The following is an 18261-nucleotide window of genomic DNA, read 5'->3' as shown; positions in this document are numbered from 1 at the left end:
ATCTCAGCTTTCATGTGTGTTTCTTGGTGAGATTTGACACTTCTTTCTCTGGGTATCTGGGAATCATGATTACTATACGCTGTAATATGCCTAATCTTGAATTTTTCTCAGCTCAGCAACCTCCGAATTCTCCCACGGATGATCAAGTTAAAAACTGAAATCTTACTCCCAGGTTCTAGCTTTTATGTAACTCACTGAAGTGTCTGCCTTAAAAAAGTATCAGTGTTCGACAATATCATTTTTTTTTACTATAAGAAACAAATATCTGCAGAGTATTGACAGGGAAAAACCCTGTAATAACATGATATTTGAAGAAGTACATACTTCAATAGTATTGATGCTATTTTCAGGGGCTAAAACTTACAGAGTCAACCCTTACCTGTCTTATTTTGGATGCTACATTCTAACTTCAGTCTAAAGGATCACCTCCCTAAAGCTTATCATTCATGTGAAGTTCCTGAATGTTTTGTTTATGCCTAATTGTCTCCTCATGTCATTACACTCTGCTCTTTTAGGTTCAGATTTCTGGATATTTGTTAGTCAAACTTAAATATTCCTGTGCCATGATAGTCCATGGAACTTTCTGATTTCACATAAAAAGCATCTATTGCTTTTCTTACAAAATCCTAGTGCTCATTCAATTCATCTGAATTGTTTTTAAGTAATTGAGGTTAACATGGTTTCCATTAGGGATACATAAAACAGTATGTCTTCTTTAGTTGAAACATGCAGGAAATTTCTTTTCCATGGGGAGCATTCATCAGTGAGAATACTGTCCTTTATATTTTAAAATCACAAATTGTAACATTTACAGTATTTGATTGTTTTTATTAATAATATCCACATCATGGGTGTAGTGTGGCAATTCATGATATTCATCAGTTAATGTTTAACAAATTTGAAATGAACACTGAAGATCGCTTCAACAGAATACTGCACTGAAATCAAACAAATGTCCTTTGGAATAGATCACTGCTGATTTTACTTACTTCCAAGCCATGGCCTTATATTCTGATGAAATGATGCCATTTTATATCAATCTGTTCATATATATTGAAGACTGTAAAATATCCAAAGCTTAACTGAAATAAAGCTTAATCATTATTTATTCTCGATCCCTCTCTTTTCTCATCTAAATAAGTTTGTATTATTGCTATGGAATTTTTGTACTAATTAGTAAATTTACAGACTTAAAATTGCCCACAAGTTTCTAACTCCATGATTGTAATAGAAGCACTTTCATGACGAATTTATTACTTTGGCTTTCTACTGATAACTAATTATTATAATACTCTGCAATATCACAAATGAACTATTATATTGTCCCTAAATATTCTATTTTTTCTTATGATTGCAATAAGCACAACATAGAAGATAATTAAGGACCATATGAGGAGTAGTGAGAGATAGTTAGAGCAAAGGCCTCACATTTAACAGGTGGATTAATCACTGTATTTTCACTATGAGAACGTCATTGAGAAGTGGTGCTATATAGGTTATCAGAACAAGGTCACTGAAAGCATACGTTAGGGGTTGGGCTATTTCTTGCTCTGGCTCCTTCCTATTTGCTCTTTCTCTGCATCCTATACAAAGAGAGGTGAAGATACCCTTCCATGTTATAATTCTTCAGCAAAATCCATTCCAAGTTCACAAAGGCAAATAATCATTGACTTCCCCTTCTGAAACTATGAGGCAGTATAACTGCAGAAACCCTAGAGTTATTCCTGTTTGGTTATTTGGTCACAGCAATAAACAACTATTATAACATTAATATTATACATTTAAAGTAACCAATATCACAATTGCATTTAAAGATTTTTAAACTGTTTTACACATGCACAGATATAATTTCAAATAATCTTGGGAATAAGACCTTTGTACAAAAACAATTTAATAATTATACAGTGAAGGGAAAGAGCTGTTAAACATGTATTTCCTTGGAGCTTCAAGGTAGGGTTAATAGATGAATGATGTGGACTAAAATGACCTAGGATAGCTTTTATCTGGTGGTGGGAATGGGTTGACATGAGTCATAGCAGGATAACCTCAAAAGTAAATCATTTAGACACTGAATCCACCAATAGGATAAAATGAAATAATTTGAAAATGGAAAGTTTGACCACCAAAATTCATCAAAATATATAGGTTTCCATTATGATGTCATTGAATCTTCTTATAAGAAATTAACTTACCTTACTGTTTTAAGAAATTAAAAGCCATATTTAAAAATCAGAACATATGTTTTGATTTTTATTCCAACTTGACAAATGGTATTATTTTCAATGATATTTGACATTTTTCAGATTTAGTTAGGTTTCTGCCAGGGTTAGATCATGTAAATTTGTTTAAAGAATTTAAATAATTCATGCACTAGACTCCAACGATACCATATTTTAAAACATTGCCATCGTAAAATTGTATTTTCTCTATTGATACAATAGTAATTTATTTAGCAAATTGCTGAACATTATGAGTTTAACACAGAAACATAAAGCAACTAAAATTTCAGATAAGTACTCTGGGGTTGTTTGAATAAGAATATTCTCTATAGATCCAAGGCTTTTGAATATTATGTAACCAGTGGTGACACTGGTGGTGAGTTTTAGGGGGTCTGGCCTTGATGGAGATGTTATGTCACTGGAGATAAGTTTTGCCTGCATCTGGCCTCATTCCATTTCTAAGTTGCTCTCTTCCTAAATCATGTTTACTCTGGAGGATGTGAGACTTCAACTTTCTTCTCCTGCCATGTATTCCTACCAGGATGGCACCCTTATCTCTCTGAAACCATAAGCAAAAATAAACACTTCTCTTTCCATAAGTTGATATTAATCATGGTGTTTTATCACAGCAACAGAAAAGTAATAATGTATACTGCAAATAAATTTAAGTAGCAGATGAATCATGGGTGTTACCTAGGAACCTAGAAATTTTTGTTCAAAAATATTCCTATCTTTAAATTAAGGTCAGGTGGATATTCAAGAAAATCTGAAAATTTTGTTTCATTGTAACCAATACAAATTAGAAATTATGAAGTCATTTTATGGTGATTGTCAGTAATCACCAATATAATTAAATTCTTAGTCATGTAATTTGTGTAATGCCTACTCTAGGATGCATATTTGTGTTCAGACCCAAATTGTTGCATGTCTAGAACATCACCTGCCAACACTATCAGCAACCTGGAGGCTGCCTCCGTCACACACTCTGTATGCAGGCCTAAACAGGGAATGCACAAGATGCTGGCACACCCACAGAAACTCACACTCCAGGCTAAGCTGTGATAGCACAGTTTACCCACCATTCAAAGTAGGTCCAGCTAATTTGCTCTGTTTACATAAGTCATTCCTTTATCACTGAATTGGAATCACCCCAGTTCCTCCAATTTACAATCAACACTGAGTATCCGAAAATCAATCAACCACCCAGCTCTTCTTATCAGATCTGAAATTACTCACACTTGACCAGCAATAAAATAGAGAAAACCTGCACTCAAGCAGGCAGTCTAGAATCTCATATAAATTACGTGAATGTTTTTATATTTGGGGGTTTTATGCTACATATTCGTAGCAAAATTTCTTCTGGTTAATCCTCATTTTCTTAGACATTTATTTTTTTTAGTAAAGGAATCTCTCTGTTATTTAGCATCAATAAACAGAGATAATAGAAACTAAATTCGATTAGCACATTTGCAAGTAGATTTCATGCAAAAACCAACTCAGAACAATAATTCTCTCGTGGGTCTTAAACACTAAGAATAGCATAGCAGCGACAAGTCAAGCAGAGCAAACTACCCCAGAGATTAGCACATTCAGCTACTGCTGCAGTTTCTATATTACAAGTTGTCTTAATGGCTTACTTTTCCTTGAGTGCCTTTGAGGTCCTTCATCCTAAACTCTACCTTCCTTTTCCTTCCATGACCACCAATTATCCACATTACCTCTCTTTTACCTTTAACGGTTTAATGTCTGTGAGTTTATTTCCTGCACACTTTTAAATGATCTAGGAATACTTACTGTGTGTTTTAGAGGATTCAGTTTAAGCTATTGTAAAGTGGAAGTGGTTAGCTTTATGTATAATTAATGAAATAATCCAGGAATAATAGTTTCTGTCATAGAAACCAATATAGATTTTTCTCAGTGTAAGCATTAAAAATTCATCCTTACAGAGTCCACTTTTCTGGATTACAGTCTATGAAGTTTTTCATATACTATACTTTACTATTAGAACTGAGAAAATATCTTTTGCCAGTTGCATTAAAACACTAATGATTTAAGTAGATATTAGAAAGAAAATGGACATAAGACAAATAAAATCCTATTAAGATGACATGGTGTATTTTTGAGCACAATATATGTATCTCTTTCCAACAGTATTTATAATGTAAAATTTAATGTGATATATATGCATATATATATATATATCTTAGATCTATCAAAATATCCATGAGACCTCACCAATACCCAAAGGACTACAGGCAACTGAGAAATGCTGAAAACAAGAGAATTAGTCTTCTCTAGGGCTGAGCACACCACATAAACTAGTTATTCACTGCCAAATGATCAGCCCCGAAAACATACATATGAATAACATTATATGAATTCAGTATTTGTATTCATGTATCTAGAAATATATATATATATGTATATGCACATACATATATCCATGTAAAAAGAATTACTGCAGAAAGAGGCAGTGAATTTGAAAGAGAGCAAAAAGGAGTTTATGGGAGGGTTTGGAATTAGGAGAAGTATGGTAATTATATTGTAATCTCAAACATAAATAAAAATTTAAATGTATAAGAGAGCTAGGCATGGTGGTGGGTGCCTTTAATTCTAGCAGCAGCACAAGAGGGGCAGAGGCAGGAGGATCTCTGTGAGTTCAGCGCCAGCCTAATCTGCAAGATAATTTTCAGGACATCAAATACTGTGTGAAAAGAGCTCTTTGAAAGAAAGTAAGAAAGGAAACATATACGTGATTTTATACACTCTACCCATGTAAGTTACAATTGTGGTTTTCCTGGGAGCAATTACTAAGCTAATTATTAGTGATAAACTTAATTGTTTACATAAATTCAAGAATTGCAATATTATAGTCTTGATAGTTTTTTACTTTGTAAAATAATCATAGCTGGAGGGAGGACTCAGTGGTTAAGTGCATTTGTTGCTTTTCTAGAGAACTCTGGGTTAGTTCTTAACAGCTAAGTGGTAGCTCAAAATCACTCATAACTTCAGATCTGAATGAATCTTCTTCTCGGGCCTTTACAAGTGGCAGTCATACACATGATGAACATACATGCAGGAAAAAACACTTAAAGACTTTAAGTAATATGTAAGTCTAAAGTATAAAACAAAACAAACTAGTTACTCTACTAGTTAGGTGAAATTATTAACAAAAATCATGACATTCATTTAATCAAGTCTCTTGATTCCTATGAAGTGTTAGGTTATATATGAGATGTGTGAATTCCATCAGAAGTAATGTGTAGACACAACTCCTCCTGTGGAGCTCATATACTAATAGTAAAAACAACACATTAAGTCATGTGCACAGTTTGTAGAAGGTGAAACAATATAATTAAAATACTCTATAACAGCTCCTCCAGTTTTTAAGTTTCATGAAAATATGTCATCAGCATGTGAAAAACTATGACTAATTTCCAATATTTGTTTTTCCTCATTGAATAACTCAAATATATATATATACATATATATATATATATATATATATATATATAGCAACTTTAGGGAGATGTTTGGTAAACCAGGTCTCTTCTGATGTAAAATTCTGTTGTTTGTTTGCTGTGCTTAGATTTCTACACTTTGCTAAAATGTGTAGTTTATTATATATGGCAGTAATTATTACTTGATATACTTTTCCTATGTCTATGTAACTAACGAAATATCTTTTTCTAGGAACTTCAGAAAAACAAAGTGAACCATCAAAAATATATATCTGAGGTGGGAAACTGAACCAGTTTATACTTTGAGTTTAAAATTGTTCTCTCAAGACCTATATACTAACCGCTTACTTGCTAGCTCATGGGATAGTGAAAGATGAATGTATCATAAACATTAAAGATTCATCATAGGAGTTATCCACTTGTGAATTCATAGATGGATAGAGTATTAGGAATTAGGGAAGGGCTGCAGAAGATGGATCACGGGTGCCTGACTTTGATTTGTATGCCTTTTTCACAGCCCCTTTCTGGCTCTTTTTCTGAATCACAGATGCCATGGGAGCAGCAGCTCTGCCTCAATAGAGGAGCTTCATCTTAAGTTGCCAAAGCAATAAAACCTGTGGGATCCCACAAGTTACTTAGTTTCCATCAGGAGTCTATTCTTACTCATAAGACAATAAGTTCAAACTGGCTTGTTTCAGTCTCCTTGAGAGCCCTGAGAAAGTTCTGATCAATTCCATGGGAAATAGCACATTACTAACTTTAATGTCAGCAGAAACACACATTGTGATATATGTTGTTTGTACAAATAAAGCCTGTCTGAGGGTCAGAGAAGGAGCAAGCTGCAGCCACATAGTACCTCCTTAACATATCAACAGACCAGAGTCTGAGTACCTGCTTCTCCCTGTTCATATTCTGTTTCTGCCCAGCCATCTCACTCAGTTCCTGTCTGTCTGCACAGAACTCCAGACCTCTATGTTTAGCTATATATGACAACATCTTGCTTGTACAAATGAAGACTATCTGAGGGTCAGAGAATGGAGCTTGCCACTGCCACACCTTACCTCCTTAGTGTCTCAGCAGACAAGAGAGTGCCTTCCTGTTTCTACCTACTTGTATCCTGTTTTTGCCCAGCCATTTCACTTCCTATCCATCTGTACAGACCTCTAGATCTGTATGGTTAACTAGTGGCAAGCCCCATTCTCTGACTCTCAGAAAGGATTTATTTGTACAAGCAAGACATCACCACAGCACATAGAGTTAGGGAATGAAGCTGTTTGTTGCTAGCAGAAATCACATAGATATTGAGCCTGGCTGATCCTCCATTCAAGGACAGTGCTGGAGCTACTATGCTGCTTGTTATTCTGCTTTGCCTCTAGACTGTATATAAGTAGGTTCTAAACGCAGGGGGTCCAGTGTACTGAAAGACATGAATTGGTCAGTCTTTCAGAATCTACCCTGTGTTTCTGTCTCTGTTTCATCTGTTTGCTGATGGGAGATGTCATTCTTTAAATATGTCTCTTATTGGTTGGTGAATGAAACACAGTTGGCCAATAGGGAAGCAAGATACGTGAGACTAGGATTCAAGGAGAATTCTGGGAAATATAGTCAAGAGTGGACAGTTACCATGTGATCCAGGGAGGAGAGAATACAAATATGGCATTCTTGATAAGATAAGATCTTATAAAAATATATAATTAATATAGTGTCTTGTGTGTTATTTGGTGGCTAAAGCGGCGACAGGATCCAGGCAGATGCCACAACAGTTTGTCTTTTCTCAGTCCCAGCATCCTATTTCAGATACCCTAGTAGACTCATTAGAGCAGGATCCAGCAAACATGGAAGCAACTAATCAAGCCCTCTAAACCTGATCTGAAAATTCCTTTTCTCCCTGAAATTGTTATGTTTTAGTACTTAGTCATGACAATGAAATATTAGTAGTACAACACACCAAAAGACAAAGGCTAGACAATTGAAGGTAGGAAGAAATGGTGATGAAGAGGAGAGTAAGGGTCATCTGTGTTTTGTATCCTGAACATTAATCCAAAGTGAAACTTTCTATGAAGCTAGATGAGATCTTGATAAAGAGATTCCATTTAGGGTTATAGAGCTAACAAGTAATGATGATGACAAGCAGTGATGATAATGATGTTGGTAAAGCTTATAATAATACTCAAATGAAAATAAGCACAGTCCTGAATTATTACCAAATGCTTCAAAAAGACAGGAAAATAAAACTCATAAAGAGAAAATTGCTCAACAAGAAATTACTTTCCATTTTACACTTCTAAGAAGATTTTTTCACTATTATTAATAAATAAGCAAGCATATTTTTACATCAAAAACATGACTCAGGGCCTATGTTTTATCAACAGACATGATTTAATATTCTTGTTTACCCCAAGGAAATGCAGCTAAGTTTTCATGTCATTCAAGAATAAGTCTTTTGACAACTCCTCACAGGGATCAATTAGCTCCATCTGTGTCTGTTGTTTTGGGAAAGAAAGCACTTCTCATGAGAAGTAAAGCTGAGGATACCACTTTAGTTAACTTACAGTAGGGAGGTCAGATGGTAGCATCTGTGCCAAAACCTAAATAAACAGGGGGATTTTACTAAAATATGGCTTTCTTGATTGTTATAAATGTTTAACATGTCTGCAATAACCTGTTTTAGAATATTACTTTAACTAGGCAAAGATGCTGAGGAATATTACTTTAACTATGTAAATCTGTGTTACATTTGTTTATGCTGTATTTGTTTAATTGTGCAAAGGTGTTGTTTCACTTTGCCTGGCTAAGGCACCTGACTGGTTTGATGAAAAGCAAAACAGTCAATAGCTAAGCAGAGAGGCATAGTTGTAGTTGGTAGACAGAAGGAATAAATAGAAGAAGAGAAGAAAGGAGAGAATGAGGGAGAAAGAGAGGAACATGCCCAGGCCAGAAGCCAGGCAGTTACTAGCCAGGCAGCCACAGAAGAAAACAGGGAAGTAAGACATACAGAATGAAATAAAATTAAAAGGCCCCAAAGCAAAATTTAGATAAAGAGAAATATGATTAATTCAAGTTAGAAGAGCTTGCAAGAAATAAGTTTTAAGGTAAGGTCCAGCATTCAAAACTAGTAAGAAGTCCCCATTCATGATTTGGGAGCTGGTTGTAATCCCAAAAGAAGCCTATTAAAATATCCATCCATGTTCTACAAAAATTAACACAAATCTCTTCATCAGATGTTTCCCACTGCCAGTAATTAAGCAAGCTTCAGCAACATGACTGACAAAGGACAGAATACCAATATATAACAGTCTTGTGAACCTCTCACAAATTGCCATATGTCTTTGCATAGTTTTTAAAGGTTTTGTAATAATAAAATTGTAAATATAGCTTGTTTTCAATGGAGTACCTGGAGAGCATTTTCACTGAAATATAGAGTACCCAGTTTCTCTCTTCTTACTTACTTACTTACTGTTTCTCTCTTCTTACACGAGTGAGATGTAATTCTTTGGAGTTCCCATTTACACTGTGTGAAGATGTCTCCCTGTGATTGGTTTAATAAATACCTAAATAGTCAATAGTTAGGCAGGATGAGGTTAAGTGGGAATTCTCTGGACAAAGAGGTCTCAGTGAAGAAGAAAGGCAGAGAAGCCCACCAGATGCAGGATATATAGAAAATAAATAAAACCCAGGTGCCACCTGGCAGCATCTAGATTAATATAAATGGGTTACTTAAAGTATTAAGAGCTAAGTGGAAACAATCCTAAGCTAAGGCTGAGCTTTCATAATTAATAGTAATCTCTGAGTCATGATTGGGGCTGGTGGCCGAAAAAAAGCCTGCCACAGGATGTGAAGAGGGAAGGATTATGATTGATTGGGTGTAACATTTCAAAATTCATATCCCTATGTGCTGGAGAGATGGCTCAGCTCATAAGTGTGCTAGCTTCATAGCAAGAGAACCTGAGCTGAGATCCCATCATCCATTTGGAAAAAATAAACAAAGGGCAAAACTAAAACAACAGTAAAAAATGAAAACAGTTATGGCAATGCATATCCACATCCCTAGCTCTGTACAAGGTGGAGATATTATGATCTCTCAGACATGCTGCCACAGAGTATATCCAAGGCCATAGAGAAATTTCATCTCACAAAACAAGGCAGACAGTAATTGTGAGATTTCAGGGCATCTTTCTCTTGACTCTGCATGTTCACATACAATTATCCATACACACATAGATGTGCATGCATGTGTACTCACACACACACATACACACATACACACACACACTTCACATCTCTAGGGAAAGAGGGCTAGCCCAAGAAACACACCCTGAGCAGAGCCAAAGAAACACACTTTGGCCCTGCAACCAGAACTAAAGAAATGCACCCTGACCCCAAAATCAGTGCCAATGAAACACACTTTGTTCCTGGAATCAGAGCAAGTAAAAGAAATACATCCTGTCTCTAAAACTAGAGCCAAAAGGCTAAATAGGACCAGTGAAAGAAACACACTTTGACTCTAAAACCAGAGCCAAATCTGACCCTAACCCTGTGCAGAAAACTAGTCAATCCCTGAGCAAGAGATTAAAAACTGACCAATCCCCACCCTGGAAGCCCTATATAATACTGTGTCTGTTTAGCTTGTGGCTCTTTGTGCTACCCAGCTGTCCTCTGCCACTCTGGCAGAGGGCAGCCACTCTCCTGGATTCTTCCCTCTCAATAAACCCCTTTGGCCAGCTTTGGGTGAAGATCTTTTGTGGCAGAACAGAGGCAACACTGGCTAAAGCAGAGCGGGCAGGGCTGTAACACTTCTGCTTGGGAAACCTTCCCTTGGCAGAGCAGGGTTGTTACACTCTGCTCTCCATTCTCCCTGGAGCGGAGCTGAACTATAGCATCTTCACCAGGGAAACCTTCTCCTGCCTGAGCAAAACTGTTACTCTGAGCAGACATCCCCAACTAGAAGACTCTCCTGCTGGGTAGGGCTGTAAGTTGCTATGCTTCTTACTGCAGCCTTTGGTAGTCATTGGCTCCCGAGCTCCAGGATACCTTTCTATCTGAGATGTGTAACATTTAGTATTCTGTGACTCCCAAGTGCCAGAATACCTGTCCCATCCGGTCCATCGAAATTCCTACAATATGTATACACACACACCTTTATATATCAAAATACTGAATTGAATATTAAGCTACGTAGTTAAGAGATGAAGTTTTGGGGGAAGAAGTAATGAATCTGGGTGGCATCTTTAAGTTAGAGATTACTATCCTTCTTTAACATTTGAATATTTAATGCATGTATGTGCATTCTCATACTCATTTTTGTTTACCTTGTATGTACAGCATCTGAGGATGCCACAGAAGGTATTGGACTTCCTGGAAATAGAACTACAAGTTGCTGTGAGCCCCCAGTTTGGGAACAGAACACAGGTACTGTGGAAGAGAAGCATCTGTTCTAAACTGCTGAGTCATTTCTCCAGCCTGCTAATTGATGTTTTTAAAGGGCCTTGGTGAAGCTGCTCCTTACTCTGTTCTACGAATAAAAGATCATCTGGCAGAGGAAGATGGGGACATAACCAAGATGCCACATCTGCCATCACTTTGCTTGTGGAATTGAAATTTTCCTGACTGTGGCATGGACTTGTTTCTTGCTCCAAATGTTATAGGGCTCTGTCACAGAAAACTGAAATGGTAGGAATGCAAACCCGTACTAAGTGACAGATTCTTTTGTAACAAATCCCTAACTGAAAGATGGCCAGGGTCTGAAGGAGTTTTTAATTTCTGTAATATGTAGACATTTAGAGTGATTCTGAGAAGTGGTCAGATGGAAGAGAAATATTGGTTAACTTTAGAAAAAGATTGTATCTTTGTTAAGATTAGCCAGTGACCTTGAATACTGTCTTGGTAGAACACAATTGATAAAACCAATCTAATGACATATTAGAGATAAACAAGAAACAAATTATTGAAGAGACCATGAATATGAAGAAGACGAGGTAACAGTACATGGGAGAGTTGTAAGGACAAAGAGAAAGGACAAATGTTACTAACATATATTTTCAACAAAATAGTCCAGAAATAATAATTTCTGCTAGAGAAAAGCTTTAAAATACTATTCCATGGGTGACATTAAGAAAGGGAGAAAATTAGGAAGGGAGGAAGGGGCAGACAGACACATTACTTGACATCTTAGCAGTTCCAATTCATATGGCCAACCTTATTTACCTTCTCACTCACCACATATCCATTCCAAATAAACATCACCCAAACTCTTAAATGATTCTATTTCCAACCCAAGAGTCCCACATCCAATGTCCCCTAAAAAGGTTGTTGATCCAGATTACAACTTTAACAATGGAATATTTGTGTCACCTTCCCTAAGTGAGTCATGTCGTGGAAATCACCCTTTACTAATCTTGTGAATAATTTGAAGTTGTTTTGCTCTGTCACTTTTATAAATGAAAACAAAAGTGATTGATTAGATTGAGTAATATGTCCAGCATTACACCACTGTAATTCATATTGTAAGGACTTGTGATGTTTGTTTATGCTAAATTTCTATGGCAATACCTCCACCATTACACTCATAAGAATTCATTAAGGTTGTGGCATATGATATACTACTCGGTGGCACATTCAATAATTGAGTTTGCTTTCTCCTCCTGTTGACTTGGTTAAGTTTTGTTTGTTGAATACACATTAAAAATTGGTATTCTTACCTGACAGCACTACTGCCCACATCTAGGTCTTGGGCTGTGACAGCCCCGATGATGGTCCCCACAGGAGTGTCTTCATAAACCTCCATGGTGTAAAGCGGCTTGCTGAATACTGGGGGCTCATCCACATCCAGCACGCTGATTTTGACTGTAGCAGTGTCTTTGAAGGGGCCAGCAGAGTGAAATCGGTGGTCGAGGTGGAGGTTGGAGGCCTCTACTTTGAAGGTATATGCCTTCTTTGTTTCAAAATCCAAAGGCTGTGATAAGAACAAAATGAGGAATTGCATTTATATACATCTGGGCAGAACTGGTGAATATTGTTCCTAGCAATCTGCAAGCTGCTGCTCCCAAATAATAACACATTTCATCCTCTCTTATTGATAAACACGGGACAAAAGAAGCACAAGGTAAATATTTAAGAACATTAAATATCACCAGCACCTGGAAGTAGCCTATAGTGTTAATTATCTAAATACATATAATTGACAGAGTCTGTACTTGCACATCAAGGTAGACAGGACAACTCATGTTTCTCCTAAGCGTTGTGCAAATAGTAAGAGAAATGCTATTATCCAATACTGACATCTACTGGACACAAGTAAAGATTGGAAAAATAGAGGAGAGGAACAAGGAAATTGGATTGCCTTATCATGTAGATTCCAAGTGCATATAAAAGGTCTGGTATTTGCTTTTCTTATTTTTCAACTGGTACAATTTTCTGTAAAAAGTCTTGAATGTGCAGGTATTTTATTAGCAAGAAACTATGAAAATTTAAAGTAAATACCATGGTAACTAAAGTTGTATATTGTATATTAAATCAGTGTATGCTGTACTTCATTGTCAGAACACATCACGAAGAGCTATGACTTCGAACATTGTTAAATTATGACACTGAATATGACAAAGGAAGTAGGTTGTGCATATGCAGATGCTCCGTTTAGATTGTTCTCAATTCCATATATCAGTTCTTTCATCTCCAAATCTCTATAAACACTGAAGTCTAGGATCACCCTCTCACAGGACACTTTTCTAGATAAGTGGCTGGGGACATGGAATCTCATTATGTGACTTAGACTGGCCCTGAACTGATAATCCTTCTGCCTCAGCTTCCCTACTGCTGTGATGACATGTAGGATTTATCGCACTCATCTTCATGTGTGAAGCTGCTTTTTTGCGCCAGGCTTGTGACACACAGTAACCATCCGAGAGCTTGGAAGCCTAAAGCTACATGATCTACTGTTCAAAAGCAGTACCAGCTGCACAGTATAGTCCAGGCAAGATAAAGAGGCAATATTGCCCTGGAAAAAGTGACAAATATTACCCATGTTGAAGAAAAAGGAAACTGCTACAATTATGAGACTGTTTATCTTGGAAAAATTAGCACAAGACAAGGTAGATACAATTTAAGTTCTTCATAATACAATTATAATTTATAGATAAGAAGTTTCACAACTTCCTTATTATAGGGTGCGTAGCTAGTGGTATATTATGTTGCGTTGCTTTCAACATATTCTAGAATAAAACCATATTATATATTTAATATATTATAAGAAGTAACACATTCCTCAGCATGTGGCATTAAAGAGGTCGGGAAAGAGAATTATATATACAATGGAACCGAGTACATGTGAATTTAAACTAAAGTATTAGTTTTTATAAACACTCAAAATTCTGTACATATTAAGCAATATAATGTTGATGATAACAGGCACTAATATCTATGTCACAAACACTGGTTTTTATTAACCTAGTTTTTTGTTTTTGCAGAAAGCAATCTGCATCTCCATAACTCGTGCTTGCTTCATCATTGCTTTCGGATTCAACTGTTGTCTTAGGATGCAGACAAGAGTACCACACCCTCCTCATTTTTTCTACCTTCTTTCTCCTACAAATTGAAATGTTTTAATATTTGTACAATCACGTAAACTTCTTCCAGATAAGCCTTCATTTATTTTTATCTGAGTACACATTGAACCTATCTGAAAGAACTTGACTCCCTACTGCTATGCCAATTTCAAGGCAAAGAGAGGAGAGTGGACTTCTAAATTCCTTTCCCTTTTCTGATACTCATTACTTTAGAATACAAGAATAGTCTATTCCTTTTCAGAACTCCTACCCTAACACAGCAGGCAATACTTCAGTGGTCAAGGTTGAGAGAGAGGGTGGGGAGAGAAAGAGAGAGAATAGATGATAGACAGATAGATGATGATAGATAGATAGATAGATAGATAGATAGATAGATAGATAGATAGAAAACAACCTGCTTATACCTATAGATTTGCTTTGCCACTGAATACCTACATCTTGCAGTGATCAGAGCTCTGGAGAGAAAAACTTGAAGAGAAACACCACAGTAACACCCTAACCAGAGTTCATCCTTCATGGCCCTGGCCCTTAAGCAACCTCTCTTTACGAAAAGCTACATTTCAACTCACTCATATATGGATTTTAGACATGGATCAGGATAGTGCCAGTCTGCACTTCCACTGATAGAGAGTCTGGGAAACAGGAAAGAACCTAAAAGATATGCATATATACACAGTACCCAAGAGAAGAGGATTGGACAAGATCCTCTGAATAGATGGGGAACACGGTGAGGGGTGGGAGGAGTGGGAGCTGGGAAAAAGAGAGGGGGAGAAGAGGAAGAGAGAGTAGGTCTTGGGGGAACAGGAAGTTGGGTGGGTGGGGGTAGAATAGGGGGAAGAGGGAATCATAGGTTAGAAGACAGATCAGGCACCAGAGTGACCTTGAGTGATCTAAAGTGATAACACCAATTGGCAAGCTAAGCAATAGTGGAGAGACCACCTCGAATGCCCATTCCTGATAATGAACTTGATGTCTATAACCATCTGGGAGCCTTCATCCAGTGATTAATGGAAGCAGAAGCAAACACACAATTAAGCACTGAACTAAGCCCAAGGAACCCAGTGACAGAGAGAGGGGAGTGATGAGCAAATTGGCAAAGAATGGGCTGGCAAAACTAGCAGAGACAGCTGATCTGAACAGGGGAGAGCTCTTGGACCCCAGACCGACAGTGGGGAGGCCAGCATGGGACTGATCTGGCCCCCCCAAATGTGAGTGTCAGCGAGAAGGCCTGGGCAACCTATGGGGCCCTGAGCTGTGGATCAGTGTCTATCCCTGGTATACAAACCGTCATTGTGCGCCCATAGCACAAAGAGGGATGCTCTCTCAGCCTGGACTCTTAGGGGAGTGCCTGGACCTTACCCAGAGTGAAATGACAGACTCTAGATATCCCCTATGTGGAAGGAATTGGCAATAGGGTGGGAGGCTGGGGGGGGAGAGAGTGCGGGAGGAGGGGAGGGAGAGGGAACTGGGATTGACATGTAAAACAAGCTTTTTAAAATTAAAATAAAAAATGATAAAAGAAAAAAAAGCTACATTTCAGTAAGAACAGAGAGAATCAGCAGTTGCCCTTTTCTTGCATTTAGCCTCTTATGCTTCTTACCTCCATCTTAATTTGAGGGAAATGAACTTGATTTTCTATTGATAACAACAGAGTAATGGAGATTTGTTTAGACTTAGAAAATGAACTATATGTGATGAATATTTTTGAAGTTGAGTGGACTTAATTCTTGCACGATAAATACAAAATAAATACAAAACCTTCCAACACTACTCACACTGCATTTGATCTTAAGAATGTTTCTAGAAGGCTAAGGAAATTATGGTGAAAACAGATTTTGAATGAGGACATCCCTCCTCCTTGGCTAGAAATAAATCACTTAGAGACAGATTTTTTGAGGTGTGGGAAATCACATCGTAGGAAGCTGTGCATTAAGAGATCACAATCTTAGTGTAATGAAATATTGTTGATGGAGATTCTTGTTCCGCCTGGTCCTGTAAACTTTCAGTTCCAAATAAACACTCTGATGCTTATATTAACTATAAACTGTTTGGCCAGTGGCTCAGGCTTCTCATTGGTTAGCTGTGTCTTAATTGTTAACTTATTTCTATTAATCTAAGTATTTCCATGTGGTCTTATCTTACCGGAAATATCTGGACCTGTTACTCCTTCAGTGGCTACATGATGTCTGTCTGGTGGCTACTCTATGCTTCCTCTCCCCAGAATTCTTATGTCTGATAGCCCCACCCATAGTTCCTCTCTTGCTTCTGGAAAATCAGTGATTTATTCATCAACCAATAAGAGATAAATATATAGAGAAGAACATCCCCATCAGAATATCTATGTTTAATGTCTTCCTAAATGAAAAAGAAGAATTAAGCTGGGTGGTGGTGGCACATGCCTTAATCACAGCACTCAGGAGCCAGAGGCAAGTGAATTTGCAACTTGGGGGCCAGCCTGGTCCACAGCCAGGGCAACAGATAGAAACTGTAAATAGATAGATAGATAGATAGATAGATAGATAGATAGATAGATAGATAGATAGATAAAGAATTAGTTGAGCTATATTGTTATGCTGAATTTCTCTGTCTACATTCTTGTTATTCCAAATCTAAGGAGAGTATTATGTGCAGATATTTTTTCTCACTTCAGTGAATGTAAACATTATGTCAGGTGTATTATCAAGAAGTAAAATATTTCAAAAATAATAATTCTATTAATTGTTTGAAAATTTTATACCTAGATCCAAATCTATTTCAATCTTATTTACACTGCTTATCCTGTCTTGATTTGAGCCCATGATCCTCCAATAAAGCCTCCCTTTTTCATGAAAAAAAATTATTAACATGTTCAGGTGAGCCACTCCCATGGGGTTTCCAGAGTTCCTGTTTCTACATAGTGTTATGTAAAAATTGATGGATTTCATTACTGACTTTTTGGTGAATTTGAAAATCAATATCTCCAACAAACAGAATACAAAGCTTCCTCCACTAAGTAATTATTGTCATCATCATCATCATCATCATCATCATCAACATTATTATTACTTTGTCTCCAAGGACCCCCAACATTTGTGTGAATTTAATAGCATATCAACCAACAAGGTATTGAGCTTTAAAGAAAAACAAACTATACAAATATAAATAAGGTCCTTAATCATTTGACATATGATTGAAAATATGCTCTAATTAGGTGAGGTTTTCAAAGAAAGCAAAGATGATAGCATCTTGTAAGAAGTTACTTATGAAGACACGGGGATTTATATATACCACTGACAAAGGTATAGAAATCAACTATGATTACAGACAAAAGCTGACTCCACAATAAATCTCAACAAGTAAACCACAGACAAATAAATTCTGGTAACTTAGTAAGCATGGCATAAATGCTTATCATAATTCTGATTGAGTGGTACTGAATAAGGGACACAATCACACATATTCTGAACAGCAAAAACTGGTGTTTTCCCATCCTGACATCCTTTTTCCTCTTTCATCAGATTTTATGATGAGCATGCATCATTTTCATCAACACAATAAAGCAATCACTCTCACTAAAATACCCCCTGTTTTAAAATGATTCTGCTTTGCAGAGTCAAACAAGCCTCTACAGTCGTTAGAGTGGCCCAAATTTCAAGCAACACGCGAAAGGTGTCATTATCTGAAATGTAACAGATCATTTGTGGACAAAGTGTTGGAAACAGATTTATAACAGTCTAAGGAAGAACAGAAAGACACCAGAAACATAATTTTGTAGAGTAAGCTTACTACTCTGCCTGGACAATAAAGATAAGGCTTTCAGAAAGAGGTTGGTTTTTAAAAGAATCACAGTTCCAAAGACTTAGTTTCATGATTAGTAATCTCACATTTTGTCTGGAAAGAGGAGTAAGAGACTGTGCATATTACCTAATCAGTGGGGAAGGATGCAAACTAGTGTTTCAATAAAATATGATCAACCACTTGACAAAACAAAGATGTCACTGTATCAGGTGAGAATGACCCTGTAAGGAAAAAATAGACTCA

The 18261-nt window shown here is 36.8% G+C and overlaps 1 protein-coding gene across 3 annotated transcripts in view; it reads right to left on the bottom strand.

Annotated features, from left to right (window-relative positions):
- Cdh12 (cadherin 12) overlaps positions 1 to 18261 on the bottom strand; it is a 937606-nt gene that overhangs the window by 32148 nt on the left and 887197 nt on the right. For all 3 annotated transcript variants that reach the window (XM_040757653.1, XM_040757654.1, XM_040757655.1), the window contains one exon: positions 12379 to 12632. In XM_040757653.1, the coding sequence (XP_040613587.1) occupies positions 12379 to 12632 (254 nt within the window). The remainder of the gene's footprint in view (positions 1 to 12378; positions 12633 to 18261) is intronic.

The sequence above is a fragment of the Mesocricetus auratus genome, unplaced genomic scaffold, assembly GCF_017639785.1.
Source record: "Mesocricetus auratus isolate SY011 unplaced genomic scaffold, BCM_Maur_2.0 Super-Scaffold_100015, whole genome shotgun sequence".
In the NCBI taxonomy this organism is placed as follows: Eukaryota; Metazoa; Chordata; class Mammalia; order Rodentia; family Cricetidae; genus Mesocricetus; species Mesocricetus auratus.
This window is presented reverse-complemented; position numbering and strand designations above follow the sequence as displayed.